This window comes from Amblyomma americanum, chromosome 7, assembly GCF_052857255.1.
Source record: "Amblyomma americanum isolate KBUSLIRL-KWMA chromosome 7, ASM5285725v1, whole genome shotgun sequence".
Classification (NCBI taxonomy): domain Eukaryota; kingdom Metazoa; phylum Arthropoda; class Arachnida; order Ixodida; family Ixodidae; genus Amblyomma; species Amblyomma americanum.
Genome location: NC_135503.1, coordinates 71,676,113 through 71,695,176, shown reverse-complemented (window position 1 = coordinate 71,695,176; position 19,064 = coordinate 71,676,113). Strand labels below are relative to the sequence as shown.

The window sequence follows — 19,064 nt, the reverse complement described above, 5'->3', positions numbered from 1 at the left end:
AGGGAAGCCACCATGGTGGTCGCAAAACCCAGGCAAGGCAATATTTATTTTATTTCTGCATGTATCCGAGAGGGATGCCACAAGATTATTGGCTAGGTTTGATCGTGCTAAGTAGCGCTTTCGTACTAAAATAGTGTAACGCAATAGGACATCACTATTGGCCATAATTTTGAGCCTATGAACCGGGAAATCGTATATATCCACTAGGTTTTGCTGAACCCATGACCTACAGTCAAACCTCGCTACAATGAACATGGATATTAGGAATTATTGGCCATATTGACCTATTCCTAAATATTTTCAACAAATACACGCATTTCTTACTCCACATATTGAAAGCGGTTTGCCATAAAATGGATATATTGAACTGCCGTGTGCCAATCTGCACCCGGCCGGATGGCAGGTGACAGTCTTTGGCTCACTACATGGGTGACTGGTGGTGGAGTGGCAAGCGTTCGCACCACGGTTCACGCTTTACCTCGCTTTGCCAACAGCGCCGCAGAAGATATAGGAGCAAGAAAAACTAGTAGCCAAGCGGTCAACTCCGATCTGCACCTCTCGCACCCGACAACAGTGCCCCGGAACCAACGACATGGTCGTTGTTGAAACTTTCCAGCAGCCATCCTCTGCTCACGTCAACTACCACAGAGTGGACGTGGTGAAAACGGCGATAGCTTTCATCCTGGCGTCCCATTTTTTAGGCGACACCGCTGTGATGTGAAGAAGCCACCCTAGTTGGCATTTAATCTGCTGCCACGTGCTGCGGTGCTGTGCGGCGAAGCCAACTTAGCTAACGTTTGCCGCTGGTTTTTGTTTAGGCTTCCACAATCGCCGCAAGCAGCTTCAAAATGATGCTAAAACTACGGAAAAACTCTTTCCCAGTTGCTATTCTCTCGCTGACGAAATTTAGCTGCTCCATCATGAGTTTTTTAGTGACATTTTATATTACGCATTTTGGCTATATCGAACTACTTTACGATTTTTTACCAGTTCATTAATAAGAGGTTTCACTGTAGTATTGAAGATGAAGACAAGCCAAGAGATATCAACCAAATATTTGCTCCAAGAATGGTCCACCTCATACAAGTGGTAACAGTGGTCTGCTCCAGTGGTCACTAAGGCGCTTGCTCAATGGTGATAAGCCTTGCCCGTTTAAATTGAGATGCTTATTGTGATGACTTACCTCAGGAAAAGCAGTTTACAGTAGAACCCCTTTATAGTAAAGTTACTCATACCAGCGAAAATCTTTAATATACTAGGATCTTTACTATATCAGTTGTTGGCAATGGCACGGCACTGAAGATGCTCTCTGATAATTAATTGGCTACTTACTAAATGCAGTGTTAGTTTTTAAAAGAAACACTCACAGATAACTTCCATTTTGCTTTTATTGTCCCTTTATGTGATAACTACTTATTTACAGTTATCACATTTCATGTTATCACATTTTAGGTTTTTGTTTGTGTCTTGAGGAAGTACTGCATTTGCACTATACAATGTGGCTACGAATATAATGAGAGTTCGATTTCATGTGAAAACAAAGGCTTTCCGTGCACATGGCATTTTCCGCAGCCACAGCGTCGTTTATGAGGCAATAGTTAAACGTGCAACACAGTCGAGGGGTGGCGGTACCGCTCACGCAGTGATGCCCCGCCTCCGTTTCTTGCCACCACAACCCTGTGCTTTGCGCTGCCGTGCTGCGAATGTTCACCCGCTTTCTTCCTTTCTGTACTCTTCACTGCATTTTTACTGTATTTCTTTTCTTAGCGACATGTGCCTCCTCCTTTCTGCCTTCATAGCTACGTTTGCTCTTTTTTTTTTTTTCATGAGCATCACACACTTTGCCTCACGGCCCAAAAGGACTAAGTTAGCTTCTCCTCAGAGCTTCCGAGCTTGGTGGTAGTGAAGCAATCTCAAAGAACACCATTTTATCGTCTTCGGTATGCATTTCAGCAGCGTTTACTTGGGGGCTAGTTGGTTCATGTTTTTTCCAAGGGAAAGCGCCTGTCTTGTCCCATTTATGAGTTGCAGTAAAAAATAAGGAATTTCCCTTGGAAGCTGTGCATTTACCTCCGAATGTCGGCCTCGTGCGTGCCCCGTTGTCATCATTCCACGGAGGGTACGTCGCCACGGGCAGACGCTCTTTACTATAGCCTTTTTTTTAATCTTTTCTATAACCAAAAAGAAATGTACAGTTGTCTATGGGAGGCGAAATGGGACCACAGTTTCACTTTACTATATCCGAGTTCACTATAGCAGAGTTCTGCTGTATGTTGATATAATAGCCCTTGTAGGTCACCGCATATGTTGCTACCTTAATGTTGAATAACATGTTCAATATGATGACATGACAATACACCACACATTCCCAAGCAAACAGCTGCAAATAAGTCTTTCCATATACAATACACTGAGATTACGGCAGCTGTCTGCTTTGCTAAGTCTATAATAACAGTGAACCAGCTTTGCAACATGTTCAACGCAATATAATTACATTTCAAAGCTAACAGTTGCATGCAATGGGTTAAGGCAGCAACAAAATATACGGTGAACAACAACCTAAGCATCAGTTCAACACATGGAAGCAACAAGGCATAAATGAACCGTAATGAACTGCATCATTACACAATCCAGCCTGATTCATGCTGACTAGAATTCCTACACAGCCACAGAATACAAAGCAGTGCAGACAAACAATGAAAGTGTGTACCTGTTCTTCAGCAGAACACTCTACATCCTCGGGCCGTTTCCGAAACCGGCTAATGAGCTTGATGTTTCCAAACGTTGATTTCAGATACCTGCAAAAGCAGTCACAATGGCTGTAAGAAGCAGCAGCTTCACGTAACCAAAGAAAAAAAAAACAACACGCTCATAGAAAGTATCACTCTCTGTTAAAATCGCAGAATGGTTTCCTGGGACCTCACCACTAAATGGCTGCAGTTCACATGAGTGATCCTCAGTCTGTGAACTCATTCTTCTATGTGAGGGGTTCTCCATGTTTGTAAACTCCAGGAACCTCAATGTCTTTGAAAAGATTCTTGGAAAGAACCTGGCGTGCTCTGGTTTTCGTCCCTTTCTGCCTGACATACCAGCCTTAAAACCTCTGAAACCGGGACGTACCAATCGGGCGGCTTGAGGCGGAACATGCACTCGGCCGCCTGGATGGCCTTGGAGTAGTTCTCAGCCAGCACACTGATCTCGAAGAAGGTGGCCACGTCCCAGTAGTCCTCCAGGCTGTCCAGCGACCCCTTCAAGCCGATGAGGTTGTTCAGCCGCAGGCTGATCTGCTGCAGCTCGGTTGACTTGGACAGCTCGTGGCCATCGATCACCAGCAACGTGGCAAGGTTGACGCCCGCGTACTCATTCGGTTGCACCTCAAAGCCCTTACGGTACCTGCGGCAAACAGGCCAAGCCACATTTATTGCCAAGCCATGAAAATCTGGAAAAATATGGCCTCACGCTAAAGTAGTGACCCAGAACACACCTCCAACACATGTGGCTCCCATGCTGATATCTTTTAATCCTCTGCCTTCTCATTTCATCCATCCTTACCCAGCAACTTATAAAGACAATGAGAACACCTTTATCCAATTTTGTTCTAGAAAAAATCGATTTTTTTTTTTGGCTCTCTGTGACCATGCAGATATTTATTTGGCAGCAAGGGATGCATTTACTGCCGAGGAGACTTGATTTAAAAACGCAAGTTTTCTTATTTCCGCCACTCAGTTCGAACATGTGACGTCAATGATGAAATAAAGACTTGGCGATCAGTGTTCGGAAGTGAATGATGGTGTGAGCTAGCCTGAGAGGCGTGCAACTAAAAATTGTCTCCATATCATCGCCGGTGGAAATGGCCAGTGGCGGCAATACCAGAGTTTCATTTCAAAAATATTTTCCAACTTATAGATCTCCACCTTGAGTGAGAGTAGCCTCTTTGCCATTAGGACACGGTAATCCATCGATAAAGGTCAACTTCAAATTTATCACCAGTGTCCCATTGACAACAAATACGTTCACAATTCTGCTTGCAATGAATAAATTTGTGGAAAGCATCCAATAATGCACAGAAGCCAAATCACTGACATCTCGACTCCTAAATTTGGCGCCAGTGCTCATTCGAGGGCAACCAACTGCCTCAGTGGTGGAGATGTCCACCCACCAGTGGATGGCGTTGCGTAGGCTCTCCTGGTCCGTGTAATCTGACTCGACGAACTTGTCCTTGTAGATGCGGCCACACAGGCAGAGGATGTCCGGCACTTGGTTCTCCTTCTTCTGTAGGGCGGAGGTCATGACCTCCAGGGCACGCTCACGGTCACCCGGCAGGTTGCGCCTGAAAGTATGGCGGCACATGCACACAACTGATTGCCCGCAACGGAGAGGTTTTGTTCCGCGGGATTTTATGCCACATTAATGTCTGAAACTATCATGTGCCAAACACCAGATTAAAATGTCTGAATGTGATGCTAAAAAAATAAAGAATTTCAATGCAAAAGTTGGTGTAAACTGTCCCTTCCTTCAGGAACATAGACACACATGACAAACCTATAAAAAAATAACAAACATATAGAATAAAAGAGGGTGTGCAAGTTGTCACTACTCTCTTCATCAGCAAGTAAAACTTGGGGTGTGTCAAGTATATTCCCAAAAGAATATCACAGCCAACACATATTGGCCCAGATAGTAGGGATGTGCGAATACAAATTGAATATGTTTGTTATTTTGGTCATACTTGATTCGAGAAATCAACTTTTGAGACTTTCAAACACAGTAAAATATCGATGATATGAATCTCATGGTGTGAGAAAGAACATTCTTATCATCCGGAACGGACAAAATCAGTATGCAGTCGCGGGGCAGATGCATTCATGGAAATCTGTTTACAGCTGATGGAATTTATTTATGGCTACATGGCCACCACTGACTGCTCGCGGTGCGTACCGCGAGGTTGGCGATCGCGGCATCGGTGATGAGCGGGCAGAGCTTAGTGCTCGGGGGCGCGGTCACGGCTCGTGCGCTGGTATCATCCGTAGCATTGCAGGAGAGCGTTCGGAGCATCCGCAATTTTGCCCGTTGTACACAATGAACCCCGGCCAGAGAATCTGACCAATTCATACCATCCCGAAATTCGTATCAACTGTGATTGTATCACCGAGATTCTACCGCATTAGAAAATTTCCGAATATTCGGCAGCAGTCAAGTACTATGCTGACTTTCCATAAATCCAAACGTAGCAAAACCACAGTACCTGAGAAAACTGCACGAAGGCCGAGTTTAAAGCTTCAGGAAAGCAGTATAAAGGTGTCCTTTTCACTTTCTTCTCAGTTGCTAATCGTGTGCACCGATCCCATTTGGACGCTAGGCTTGCACCTCGAGCAAAATTCCGCAAGTGGGCTTTCCCACATATCTCATGCCATAAGAACGATAGCCCAGCACCCGCTTCGAGAACGAGAAAGTGCGCGGTTTTTCGTTCGATCCTTCCATAATGCGCCACCTGCTTAACGCCAACACCCACGGCACTCGTCGCCCTCACAAGTCTTCTAGCTCCGCCATTTCGTTCTGGTCAACCATGGTATGCGGGAAAGCCTACTTACGTAATTTCGCATGGAGCTCCTGAAGTTAGGGCCGAGTCTAGATGTCACCGGTTGGAAGCGAACGAGCGAAAATCCCGCCTACTGCACGGAACCTTGCAACCCACGCACCTCTGACGTGCGCGTGACGGAAGACGTGACAACAATAGGAGAGCCCCCCCCCTTTCGCATCCGTCAATCGTCTGAACCCTGCTGCGCGCTGCTTTCGGCGTCGCTGGTTATATTTTTTTCCTTTCGGAAGTAGTCGCGCCGTTCAGACAGCAGCGTGCGTTCCCCTCGCTTACGTCCGCGTCGTTTTTTCAGCGCGCCGAAACTTCGCGCTCGTCATGGTCCTTTCGCTGTTTGTGCGATGGAGTCTCCTCACAAGGCTTCACCGCGTTTTAAAATTTCCGGGAGAATTTTTTTTTTTTTTTTTTCTGGAGTGAAGGGCATTTATAACTCGACCTTCAGATAATTCAGGGATATCTTCCAGCCCCTTCATGTCCTTAATGACGTTTTATTTTTAGTAGTCAGTGGTGTGTCACTCGTGGATTTCATTTTGTTACTTATTCTGTATGATCACAGTACAGGTTGCATATTGTTATGCTATGCAACCAAACAGTCCATATTTTTGTGAGTCACTTTTTTCTTTATTTGTTACATGCGGTGCTGGGACCGTCTAGGTTTGTTTATTTCGGTAGCAAAAGTCATACAATTATATTGAAAAAAAAAAAAAAGACTACTAAGGGAAACATTTGCCAACTTATATTTTTCTGGAATTTTTACACGGACAAATGGACAAATATTCAACATTCAAAGGAAATTTTTCGGCACATTCGTATTCAAAAATTTCAATATTTGCACACCCCTACAAGATAGTATTCAATACTAGCCATTTTATATGGCAAGCACCAACATATTTTCGTGCATGAAAGGCAGCTACACATGCTCCAGGGCTTTACAGTGGCAAAAACAGCTAAGCTTTTTGTAATTAGCTTTCACGGTTTGGTCCCCGCTGGTATATAAAAAAAAAAATCCTGGCATACAGCGTTTGTTTGGAGCAAATGATCCGAGGGATGTAAGCACAAATGGTTTACAGAAACAAGAGTTACTAGCTGGGCATGTGCATATAAACACACAGCATACTGAACCGGTGTACGTGAAAGGAGTAAGATCACAGCAAAGCAGCACCAACAAAAAGCAGAAACTCAGTCAGTGCACATCCAAGGCTGAAGGACAGAAGTACATGTGAAGCGGATAGCAGCTGGTACAACGTCCACTTCAGACACAGTCAAATGGGCCACCAGATACCCTTATCTATTATACCTTCGTTGGCTATGCTTTTGCTCACTGATTTCCAAGTCCCCCCCCTTCAACACAGCCTTTTACTCCTGTATTCTAGGGTTGACAATATCCATGAACTGTGCTTTACAGTGATGTTTTGGACAGCATGGCAATTCAATATACTGGTTGCCTGAAGCACTATGCACAGCCATGCTTCAGTTTCAAATTAAGATACATTCACAGGCGTAGAAAGAAAAGAAACGTTGGTTGTGAATGAATTTGGGTGAGTAAAGATGAAAAAATCTTGAAACACAAATGCCAATCAGACATGTACTATGTCTTCTTCCACTTGATGCTTGATCTGACTCTCCCATGCTCGAAGGCTTTACAAGGGAATAATTCTTATGCCATCTTCGACTGCTCACTTTCGATCACAATAGAGAGCTCTGGTAGGTGACCGCACATTCAGATGGTTGAAACTGGACACTCCCTACTACTTTTGGCTGACTCTTTCACAGTGCTCACCTCTAATTCAAGTGCCTCGAGGCACTCAGACTTTCTTCCTAGAGCGGTTGGGGTGCTCTGGGTCACATGGTTTCTCCCACCAATTTTAGCATGGCGCCAGCAGGGCGACAATATGCAATGAGGCAGTTGTTAGCGGTGGGCGGCGGAGTGGCTCTGCAGCATCGATTTGATGCTCTTGCGCTCGAGTTATGCACAAGCTTCACGCCAGTGAAGTTCATCAGTAGGTGCCGGTGTCTCGGAAGGCTTCCTCGCTTGTCTAGCAGCATACAGGTCACCACGCTAACATCAGCGATTGAGCCAGCAGCATTTGCAAGCATGAAAAAGACTTAGCATGAGGGGCCTACTCTGGTGTCTTTATGCCTCCATTTCTGAGGCGACATCTTTGCGGCTCCGTTATTGCGACTTCAAATGCAGTAGATGCGTTCAATAGTGCAAGAAATATACATGTGGACACTGAAAGTGCAGCTTTATAGCTTACAGTAGCAGTGTGAGCTTGCGAATTGATCAGGATGATGGTGCCAACTGAGCTCAAAAGTTATGTGATGGTGCCAATCAAACAGTTTTGCCAGAGGATGCTCCGAGGATGAAATATAAATGTGCTCTGATGGAATCGTAAGATACGGAATAAATAAAATACGCCAAATGTTGCTACCAGTCAGTGCCAAGCGCCTAGCTTTCGTGTTTTGCTTCCGTCAGCTCTCACAGCACCTCGCACATTCAGCTTGACGGCGGCTCCTCTGACTTGGATTCAGTGCTCTCCCCGATCTTCGCGCTCTGAGCCAGAGGATCAGGGTGAACAGTCGCAGACACCATTAGTTACACTCACTCCATGTGCATTGCTATAGGTACAATTCAATCAACTGATGGTGCGTACTTTCAGCCTTGTAAACTAAAATGAACACTATACCAGCAGAAGGTCTTCACCACAGAAATGCTGCATGCAAGTGCGCGTGTGTGCTTTGCACATGTGCCACAATGTGGAAGACAATCCGCACGTCAGCAACCGCACATATTAAGCCGAGTGTAATGAATGTTTTCGATATCAAACACTAGGAACTCACGAATAGAACAATTCAAGCACTTGGAGCTTGGTTCCTATTAGGGCAACTGCATATCCCAACTGGAAACGGAAGGAACCTTGCTTTTTTCAAAAGAAAAGGTTCTCAGCAGAACCATAAATGAGTGCATTCAGCTGAAATTGAACAGCAACCCTTTTCTCAACTCTTCAGTAATTAACTCTTCCACGTGATACAGAACTGCATGTGCACTTTCCCGCAGGTTCAAGAAAACTACTGGCTACACAACAGATGATCAGGCTGATAACAGAACATGAACTATGCATGACGCCATTTTTAGAGGGATGGATGACAGCGACAAAAGAACTATGAAGAAGACTGGCTCAGGACCCCAAAGCAAAGTGATGCTCTATTGGTTTAGGAAAAAAAGAAGGTTTAGGAAAAAAGAAAAGAAAAATTACATTCCTGTCCAGAAGCAAGCTGAAAGGCAACAAATTTACCTGTTCAGGGCAAATGCATAGGAGTGCTGGATGGCTGGTGTGGATGTGAACTTTATGTTTGGCACTGTTTGCAGGTCATCCATCAGCTTCACCATGGCGTCGTAATCCTGATTTGAAAACAAAAATGGCCAGAGGCGAAAAGAAGTATATAAAATGAGATAAGAAGACAACTGTGACTTGATGCAAACATATTTTTACAAGCAGAAATGGAAGCAAAAACAAAATCAGTTGAAAGGAAACCTACGCTTAATGGAACAATCATTAACAGAATCGACTCTGAATACATTTCAAGCACAGAAATGAATACCTACTTCCACATCGCTGTTTGAAAGCCCGACACAAAGCTCCAAATGGAGTAAAAATATGTTCACTTTTCTTGTTACATTTACATAGCCTTCCTCCTGCTAAAAGCATAACAGACCTTTATTTCAATCATATATGTAATTGTGAAAAATAGATAAACTGAGAGTAGCTTAAAAGCACCGTTACGTGACTGTTAAATCCAGCCAACTCTCAAGACAGACCAACCTGAATGTCCCTGAATGATATCAGCATGCTGAGTACGACATCACCAGATATGATGTTGGGGTCATCAAGGCGTTTCCTAAAGTTTCTTAGAGTCTGCAAAGAAAAGAAGCGAGAAAATAAAAAAAACTGGAAAGGTAGCATAACAAACTGAAACTGAACAGACAAATTTATACCCACATCACAACATCAACCATTCAGTGGTCAGTAAAATTATGGCGAAAAAAAAAAAAAATGTAGAAGCATCTTCTAGCCACAGTCAAAAAGATGCCCCGAAATTATTGCTGACAAAAGGTGTACATAATTACAAAACGGCCAGTGTAAAACAAGCAAGCCATTTTTTTTTTCCAAAAAAAGGGGTCTGTGCCCATGTTTACAACTAGACTGTGGCAGAAACATGAATGTAGGACTGAAGTGCACAGATATCAGTGAAGTTTAAGCATGTGGCTGTCGCAGTCACATAACAACGTGCCTCTGGCATCACTTGCAAACAGTGAGAAGGTCTACTGGCTTCAAGCAATAGGGACACCACAAGCTTTCAGGTTCTGTTTATATTTTTTTCTTGGTAATGGCATGCAGGGACTTAAGAACAACAGAACTGGAGAAGATTAGAACCCAGTGTACTTTTAATAATTTATTGCCGCCCTGCCATTAACAGAGCTTTGGTTTCATCTTCAGTGGGCGGCAACGTCAGAAGACGATACACCAAGGCACTACAAATCCTGTGAATTCAAAGAAAAGATTGGTTTATGGGGGTTTAACGCCCCAAAGAGATTCAGCCTATAAGGGACGCCGTACCGAAGGGCCACAGAAATTTCGACCACCTGGGGTTCCTTGACGCACTGACATTGCAGAGCAAACGGGCCTCGAGCATTTCACCTCCATCAAAATGAGACCACCGCGACCAGGATCAAATCAGCATCTTCGGGTCAGTAGCCGAGCGCCATAACCTTTGTGCCACCGCGGTGGCTTAATTCAAAGAAAAGTGATGTGTTCATTGCTATGTAGTCTGCTCCAAGCGCATTATGACCTTCAGTGGCTTGCCATGCAGAAAGGTCTCACTGCTAATAAGATGTGGTCACAAAAAGCACGTACCTTGGCCAATTCTTCACCGGTGTACATCTCTCGCGCTTTCCGCAAGTCAGCGAGGAACTTCTCCTTCATGTGGGCTCTGCACAGTGAGATATGTGCTCCATTAGGCCATGCACATTGGGAACAGTGCTTGTTAAAATAGACACATAATCAGCACTCAAGTGAAAACAGCTTTCACACAGACTTTGTTTACGTCAAATGAAATGGCTGGTATTACATGTCAGGTGGACATTTAGCAAACTGCTTATTTCGTAAGCCCAAAGTTCTTGCCTAAACAGTAATTTGCTAATTGGTGCTTGAGTGCTGGTTAACTGCTGACTCTACACACTATCATCATGCAAGAGTAAAACAACGTGAGCATTGTGAGTTAAACACCCATGACATCATACAGAGCCCTCACTACATTCGTTAACTGATTACAGCATCGCCTCATCCTCCTTATCTGAGTAAACAATGAACAGGCAACACTCCTATTTGAAAATGGCAGTAGCGGTGTCAGAGGAGAACATTTCAATGCAAGCACAAAACGAAACTCTAACAATTTACTCTGCAAATGTGTGTGTATGCACAATTTCAGTTTTAAGCCCTTTTGTTCGGCACACTAGAACAGTCATGGCTCAAATGAACAAACATCGTGTCAAAAAAGAACTCGCAATGCAACAAAATTCTATTCATGCTCCTACCTCACAACCACTGATGAGCATGTTTCATTTCTTTACAGCCCTGCACAGCAATTTTGAACCCCAGATTCATTTTACCAGAGTCTTTGCATATCAAGTACGCATGTCGAAAACTTCCATGAGACAAAAAAAGAAAAAAAGAATTAAGAACATTGAATGCTTCAACTTCGTTAAGAGCGAATTCTAATGAGTAACCTCCTGGAATTAACCACATAATCTCAGGTGCCATTCTCAGCGACAAGGAAATGGTTAAGGCCATGGGGCAAAGAGAGCATGACCAAATCACGAGATTAAAATTACAGGAAAAGAAAACCTGCCGTAATGACAAACATGAATCATGCCACCAAAAAAAACCACCATCCCTCAGACTAACTTACACCCACTGCAGCACAAAAGCCTCTCCCATGTCTCTCAAATTAACCCTTCCCTATGCCAGCTGGGGCCATCTTATCCCTGCAAACTCTTTTTAGTCTCATATGCCCGCCTGACTCTCGGGCTGCCCGCTGACCCTGAAAATGCGAGCGTATTTTTCAGAACAGAAGTACTGAACTCAGGTGGTAACTTCTGCCAGGAGTGCTTTGCAATTGTACAGGGCATTTCTAAAAGCAAACTATAGTGGCCCCACAATTCTTCATATTTGTGGTAGAGGCCCTTTAATGCTAAAGTGGCAGACTGCCACATTATGGTGACACAGCAATGTGTGAAGATTTGCGCTCAGTTCAAACGCTCTTGCTGTAAACGAATTTGCTGTAAAAATCACGTTCCTTATCTCCTCCATAGAGTCGGGAAGCTGAAAGCTCAATTTAAACTCGACGATACAAAAAAACATTAGTAGCACTAGAGGCCAGCCAAAACAATTAACATTTTTCAAATCATATGAATGTAAAAAAAAAAGAATAATCAGGAACGAACTGTTCGGGCAGAACTCACTTGGTTTGAACTTCAACGTCTTGGAGGAACTTTTTGAGCTTGGCGTGAAGGGGCTGCTTGGATTCCACCGTGTCTTCAGCCACAATGGCCATCCCGGGCGTCTCGGTGATAACACAGACACCGGCGTCATTGACCTTGTACGTCGTCAACGGGTAGCTTGAACATGCAATCTAAAAACAGAAGGGCAGCAGCACATTCCACCAAATGGTCAAGTCAAAACGTATCCAGGAACTCTTGCCTTTCCGCAAGAAAAAAAAAAAGTGCCAGGGTTTTAACTTAGGTAAACCGATCATAGTGTGAAAGCATGGGCAGTACGTGCAATGCACAGCGCGAGCGAGCGTTGCAGTTTAACATGAAGCGTGTTCGGCTGCGGCAATAGCCTAGTGCTCTCGTGCAGGAGCCTGCAAATCTGATCTATTTATACTGGCACAGGTTCAGCTCCCGGTCATGGATATTGATTTGATTTTTTTTTTAACTGGCATCACTGTTGCTAGGCAACAACACAAGATCAAAAAGTTGACAAGATTCTTGGGTCGGCGTTGGTGAGCGAATGAGTGCTTTTGCACTAAAAGTGACAGTGACAGATGTGCCATGCCACCACCACCTCCACAACCCTTCGTGGTGGAACCCATGACCCTCTTGCAGGGTTATGGAGTCAGTACCATTACTATATCAGCCACATGGCCCAGGACTGGCTGGATCCCATCACGGAAGGAGAGTTTTCAGTTACAGTGGACTGACATCCAAGTACATCAACAACACAAAGCTATGCCTCAGTACGAAAGGAAAAAAAAAGTCACATACTAATTCATGCTATACATGGGCTACCCGAACATATGGAATACAGACACGCTACACAGTGGTCCACTGTGGGAAAGTCAGCGCTCGGGTCGTCGTGTTTGTTCCGTCCTCGTGTTTTTTCCGCGCTGTTTTACCATGAATAATAATAACCAACTTGCCCAGCTTTCCGTACTTCTAAACACTGTGGTGCATTGCCACACGTGCACGTTAAGTGTTGCATATGTGCAGAGCTCCCACAGAAGCACATGCATTTTAATAAGGCTCCTTTCTGCCAACTTCTTCCTGTTCTTCACCTTCCAGAATCACATGGATAACATAGTGCCCTGATGTTGAAATAACATCTTTATTAACTCTTCGCAAGTCGAAATCGTAAGCCCGATCACCCAGAACAGAAATGCAGAGCACGACTCTATGAAAAATTACCATCGCATAACTTCACACGCCTAAGAAAGGCAAAAAAGCAGCAATGTCTAGAGATGAATAACAGCAGAATAACGCTGTATTCAAAAGTGTTCTGGTGCTGCTGTTGCTGCTGCTGCTGGCAAAACTGTGTGTTCCTTTCTTTTGGAGGACTCCCCTAAAGTTGGATGCACAGTACAGGGCTTGAGCCACATTGGTGATGCATGAGAAAGGCTTCAATTGTATGCCTGCCCTTGACATCAAAATGGCACACATACAAAATAATGAGAAGGCCCGCACACAAACTATCAGATGCGGCTCCCCAGCGACACTTTTGTGCTGACATCTACAGTACATTGCCGTGTATAAGTCGTTTTTTTTTTTTCCAAAACGGACAAATGAGGTTGGGGGACTGACCTATATGAGGAACGTTACCATAACTGGCAGAGCTACAGAAAAGCGAAGAGTGAAACGAAGCGTGAAACTAGGGTGATAAAAATTGGTTTTGAGGAAATGAAAGGCGCAGTAAATGTCATTACCCTGTGAACACCTCAATGGCATAGTGAATGAAAGAAGAAAGAGGTGCAGAAGTGGAGGGCTCCGGAATAATTCTGACCACCTGGGTATCTTTAAATTGCATAGCACACAGATACTTGTTTCACCTCCACCAAAACACGGCCACCGTAGTCGGGTTTGAACCCAGGTACTCCGGCTCAGCAGACAAAGTGCCCCATACACTGAGCTAACACCGCAGGTGAGGGGGGCGCTAATTAAGTAAAGGTGAGAATGAAAAGGCAGAGGAGGGGGCAGTGGTGGAAAAGAGAAAGGCGGGGCGCAAAGGCGGGAAGTGGAGGAGGAGGGTAGGGCAGGGGCAAGCGAGAAGAGTCACGCTCAGTTGGCGCCGGCTGTTGCGTAATCTGTAAACACAGTTACGGATAAGCCGTCACGCTTAGAACATGCACCACAACTACTAGCGCATAATTAACTGTGGTGAATGTGGTAGCAGGCAGACACCCCCTCAACCCCTTCGTTTCAGGTGGCACACATCGGAGGGTTTGTGAAAAATGATGCACTACCTGGCCCACGAGAGGCTTTTCCTTGAGTAAAGATTGTGGGCCCCTTAATTGTCGCACAGGTGCGTGGCTGGTTATGTTCGAATCAGCGTAAGGTCTACCACAAAAATGCTAGTTGCAACATGAGTCAGCCATGAATAAGCAGTTGAACCGCAATCAGCACATGCATGGGTGTCCGTTTAGGGAGTCCACACCATTCACCATGGGAACGGGCATGCGCTATTCTGAATGTGTGAGCCACATGCTTCGTGGCCCACTCCAAACGAAGATGCGTGCTTTGTGGCTTCAGCGTTCCTCCTTGAAGCAATGAGACAAGCACACTGGAACGCGTCCTCACAGGGAGCAGAAAACATGGCAGAGGTCGCCGCAACTGGGCAAGGGCTGCACTGCGCCGCTCGATACCAATGAGGAGCATTTGTCCAGCGCGATAGTATGGAGGCCTTGTGCGATGCATTGTGCTTTTAAGCGCCATCCAAGTTTTCTGCCTCAATATATTGCAGAATCAAGCTCTACTCTGCTCAAATTTCGCATTAGGGAGTGCTGTAATCACCACATTTTTTTGCCACAATGCAATTCCATTAAAAACGCGGGGAAGGAGTGGGGGGGGGTGATTTAATTTGGCAGTCAACCATTTTTTAACCAGCAAGGGCTGCGAGTTAAGAGGGGGTCAACTTATATTCAGAATATGTGGCAATATACGGTACGTTTGCACGCCAAGCAGAGTGTGTCATTTTGTTCCTCCGACCAACTGCTATCTAACTATCAATAATGCTTCAGTAATATGGTGCAGTATTGTGGATGCTACGCATAAGGCATGGCAAAGTGCAGAGCAGAGGGCAGTTCTCAGCTTTCACCACCTTTTTACAGTTAACTTAATTTTTTTTTTACTTTCCAGAAACCACACAGCACTTTTTTGGCCTCACGTTACACGTTGGCTGCAACAACTGCTTCTCTTCTGGAAAGCAGACAACACAAACGCAGGCATATACTCCAAAGAGGAATGCTGTGTACACATGCAAGCTACAGCTCTTCCTAATTGTTAATGGCAGCTCTAAAGTCCAAATCACCACGTAGTTTTTGTACGATCACATAAAAAATCATTGATATATAAAGTTTGGCAAGACATTTAATATGCAATAAACAGATAACTGATAACAGATAATTGATAGGCACAGAATACAGATACTTGGAGAGCATTGGGAGGGACTTTCAACATGTGGTGACACGAAAATGACGCAGTAAACATATTCGCCTCAACAACAATGCTGAGACCCAAGCATAAGACCTAGAGACTACGAAGAAGGCAAGTGCGCACCTTGATGGAGTAAGCCTCGCCGGGCGAGTGGTCATTGTAAAGGATCATGTTCTGCTTCATGCCAAAGCTCTCCCGCACGCCCAGGTGGTAGAAGAGCGGATTGCGCTGGTCCTGGTCAAGAAGGAGAAGCACCACAGGTCATGGTCAAAAACTAGGCTTCTGTCAAACCACAGGGTGGGAGCAAGGGGAACCACAATGAATGGCACAAAGCGATGATGATAATATACTGATATAATGAGATGTGCTGCCTGATACACGCTTGGCTACACCACAACTAATCTCTCAAAGAGCAGCAGTTATGTTATGTTTAAACAAGAAACACATTCATGCAAGACACACACACACGCGCGCGCGCACATACACACACACACACACACACACAAAATAATCAAAGTTGAGATGTACTGCAACCTTTTATCAAAATCCTTCACTCCAAAAAAGACCTAACATTGGAAAATTTCAACTTGATTTGCCCTTAAATGAACAGTTCAAATTGTAGCTAATGCCAACAGACACAAAATGGAAAAAGGCATGAGCAAATAACAGATCAAAAAAGAAACAACAAAAGAGTCACTAGCCCAACATTCCTTTCTACTGAAGAGTCACATCAAGCATAAAAACAAGCTCACATACATGGTGCAATGGGAGGACAGGAGTCTAATTTAAATCACTCAAGATTGTTTTAAATCGCATGTGGTGAGAGAAATGCCTTTATAATTAATTAGGCTCAGAACAACCCTAAGCGGCAGTTGCCCGCATAACAAAAAAGGCCAAACACACTGTGCTCGAGTGGGTCCCAGGAAACAGTGGCTGAAATTTAAATGAACACTTGCCCAGCAGAAACAATTTTTTTTTTTGTTTCAGAAAAAGCTACTCTACATTTTCTGAGGCAGATTGTTCTAGGAGCAAGAAGCAACATACCAGCCAAAATTTTTATTTCTTTTTTTCATTCCGTTAACATCTTGAACTTTCCAGCATGTGGGTATATTTGGTTGCTGTCCCCATCTAATGACCTTCCGATTCCCCTTAACAGTCAAACAAGCATTGGAGAGTGTGAGCAGCACCCACCTGAATGGAGACGTCAACGAGGGCCACGTCTGCATTGTAGAACAGGTCAAGAACCTTGGTCTCGCCAAAGTCTAGTTTTTTGAAAGGAAGCTCGTGCAGCGTGGCCCCAACGCAGTTGGATGCCTTTTTGATCTCTTCAAATGCCGCCTTGCGCTGGGCCAGTCGCCCGCCCGCAGCGCCCGTTCCAGTGATCTGGAAAGCGGAAGGCAAAGGCACAAGGTGACGATGTTAACATCGTCTTCTACACTCCTCTAGGCTACACTAAAACGGTGATGCAGCCTTCCAATCACGAAAATCTCGAAAAAAAAAATCGAATTTTAGAACACACCAGATTTCATACCTATAAAGCCTTTCTAATTAAACCCCAAAAGACTTTCCCCGAAAACAGCCCAGTAGCGGCTGAGATCTCTCTGAAAATGCCAGTTTTCTCAACAGTGTTTCTGACCTAACTGCCCTACTTGCACAAAGCATAGTATGAAAATGGCTTCATGGATTTTCATGCGGTTTGTTGCATTGTGTTCCCTGATAAAACTTCTATGCAATGACATTCATATATTTCTAAATTACTTTTTAATTTTTTTCACTCTGTCACTAATTTGGCATGATGGTAATGAGTCCATTATGCAAACATGGATATAATGCTCTATTGATAAAAATATTTGGAGAATGTCACAGCATGAGCCATTCCTTTGGCTTTAATTTAAAAGCGACTCTAGGCTCCTACCATGCCTTGCTGTCATGACAGCCTTTCTGCATGTTTGGTATCCCAATGAAGCACAAAAATTTTTCATGCCCAAACTATTGAAGATGTATGAGTGAAAATTTGTATTTATTCATTTAGTTCGCTTCCAATAAGCATGCCATTTAGCGCCCTTCCCTATAATCATCTATCTATTCCAAAGCTTCACCCCCAAGAGCCGCATCCCCCTCCCAAAGGGGGTGGGGACATCCCCCCCCCCCACTTCCTAAGGGCTTTCCGCAAAATTTTTTTTTCTTGAAGTATTTAGATGAAATGTTTTGGCATATATCAGAAATAATTTTATGACTATGTCACCATATTTCACTGTTATATCTCCAGAAAATTTTTTTCAAATATATATTTTCCCTCTGAATCTTGCAAAACCACTGCAGAGTTAAGAAAATATGGTAGAAGGCTGTTTCAACCTTCATGGCATTCCTAATGACAAGCTACAGGTCAAGACATTCTTAGAATTTTTTTTCGCAAAGCACTAATTTTTGTCAAGAATTTGAGCTGCAGTGTCCATTGACATATCTAGAGTGAGAAGTAAATTTCATATAAAAAAGTTAAAATTGACAAATTTAGAAAACAAGGAATGTCATGACTTCCAGCATGACCCTAGGAAGGCAACAAAACAAACAAGGTCGCAACAGATGATATAGTAATGCAGAAATCTGCTTCACAACGAGAGCATCTAGTCAGAAAACCGAAATGAAGAAAAATGTTGATTATCTGAGTGCTTTCCCACAACGCACAGCCACCGCAGTTCCGAAACAATTTTGTTAGAGTATATTGATTTCAGCAAAGAAAGTTCAGGACAGCATAAAAAAACAGAACACAGGCGGATACATCAATTATAAAAAAAAATATTTTTTTTGGTTATTTCTTGGGATTGCAGAGCTAAGTCCCCCTTTAAGGTGGGAAGCCACATATGAAATAAATATTTTTAAATAAGCAGCGTCATAAACCTTATTTTATCTGCTAGAGCCCGGTTCACAAACCTTATCACATTAAAATACAAGCAACAGCGCATTTCATTTTCTTACTTTTTATTGTGAAAAATTTCGTTAAAATCGCTAGTAATGCCAGCAGTGATAAGTAAGCTCTTAATTGTCGGAATAAAGAAAGCTGTGGCATTTATGTAGCTGCTTGTGTGTCTTGTACAATGAAGTAGGTTAAATGTATTCCTAATAATATTAGAGATGCAATCTGCAAAACCAAACAAAGAGAACAAAAATGGCCTTGTTGGATTACACCTACTTAAACAATAAGCTGTAATGTGAAAACTTTCACATCGATTTTATTTATCCTATAGTCAAATACAGCTCAAGAACGAAGTGCCTTTTCCGCATCAAAAGAACCCCTTCCAGGGATTGGCTGATAAAAGGGGATAGTCCCCTCTTTTTACAGGTCAGGGATAGTACCCTTCCTGCATTGTCACGCCACACTTTGCATTGTCATGCAAGCAGGTTCAGAAGAATCGACCAACTCCATTGGCTGGAAGGGGGTCCTTTGACGCGGAAAAGCCGCATTGTTCTTGAGTCGTATCC

The 19,064-nt window shown here is 43.8% G+C and overlaps 1 protein-coding gene across 20 annotated transcripts in view; it reads right to left on the bottom strand.

The window, feature by feature from the left end:
* Nucleotides 1-19,064, bottom strand: part of Ask1 (apoptotic signal-regulating kinase 1) — a 96,022-nt gene that overhangs the window by 52,346 nt on the left and 24,612 nt on the right. For all 20 annotated transcript variants that reach the window (XM_077632512.1, XM_077632505.1, XM_077632509.1 and 17 more), the window contains exons 3-11: nucleotides 16,776-16,967; nucleotides 15,708-15,818; nucleotides 12,120-12,289; nucleotides 10,513-10,588; nucleotides 9,421-9,513; nucleotides 8,893-8,999; nucleotides 4,160-4,330; nucleotides 3,121-3,393; nucleotides 2,711-2,798 (exon numbers count right to left, since the gene is read on the bottom strand). In XM_077632512.1, the coding sequence (XP_077488638.1) occupies nucleotides 2,711-2,798; nucleotides 3,121-3,393; nucleotides 4,160-4,330; nucleotides 8,893-8,999; nucleotides 9,421-9,513; nucleotides 10,513-10,588; nucleotides 12,120-12,289; nucleotides 15,708-15,818; nucleotides 16,776-16,967 (1,281 nt within the window). The remainder of the gene's footprint in view (nucleotides 1-2,710; nucleotides 2,799-3,120; nucleotides 3,394-4,159; nucleotides 4,331-8,892; nucleotides 9,000-9,420; nucleotides 9,514-10,512; nucleotides 10,589-12,119; nucleotides 12,290-15,707; nucleotides 15,819-16,775; nucleotides 16,968-19,064) is intronic.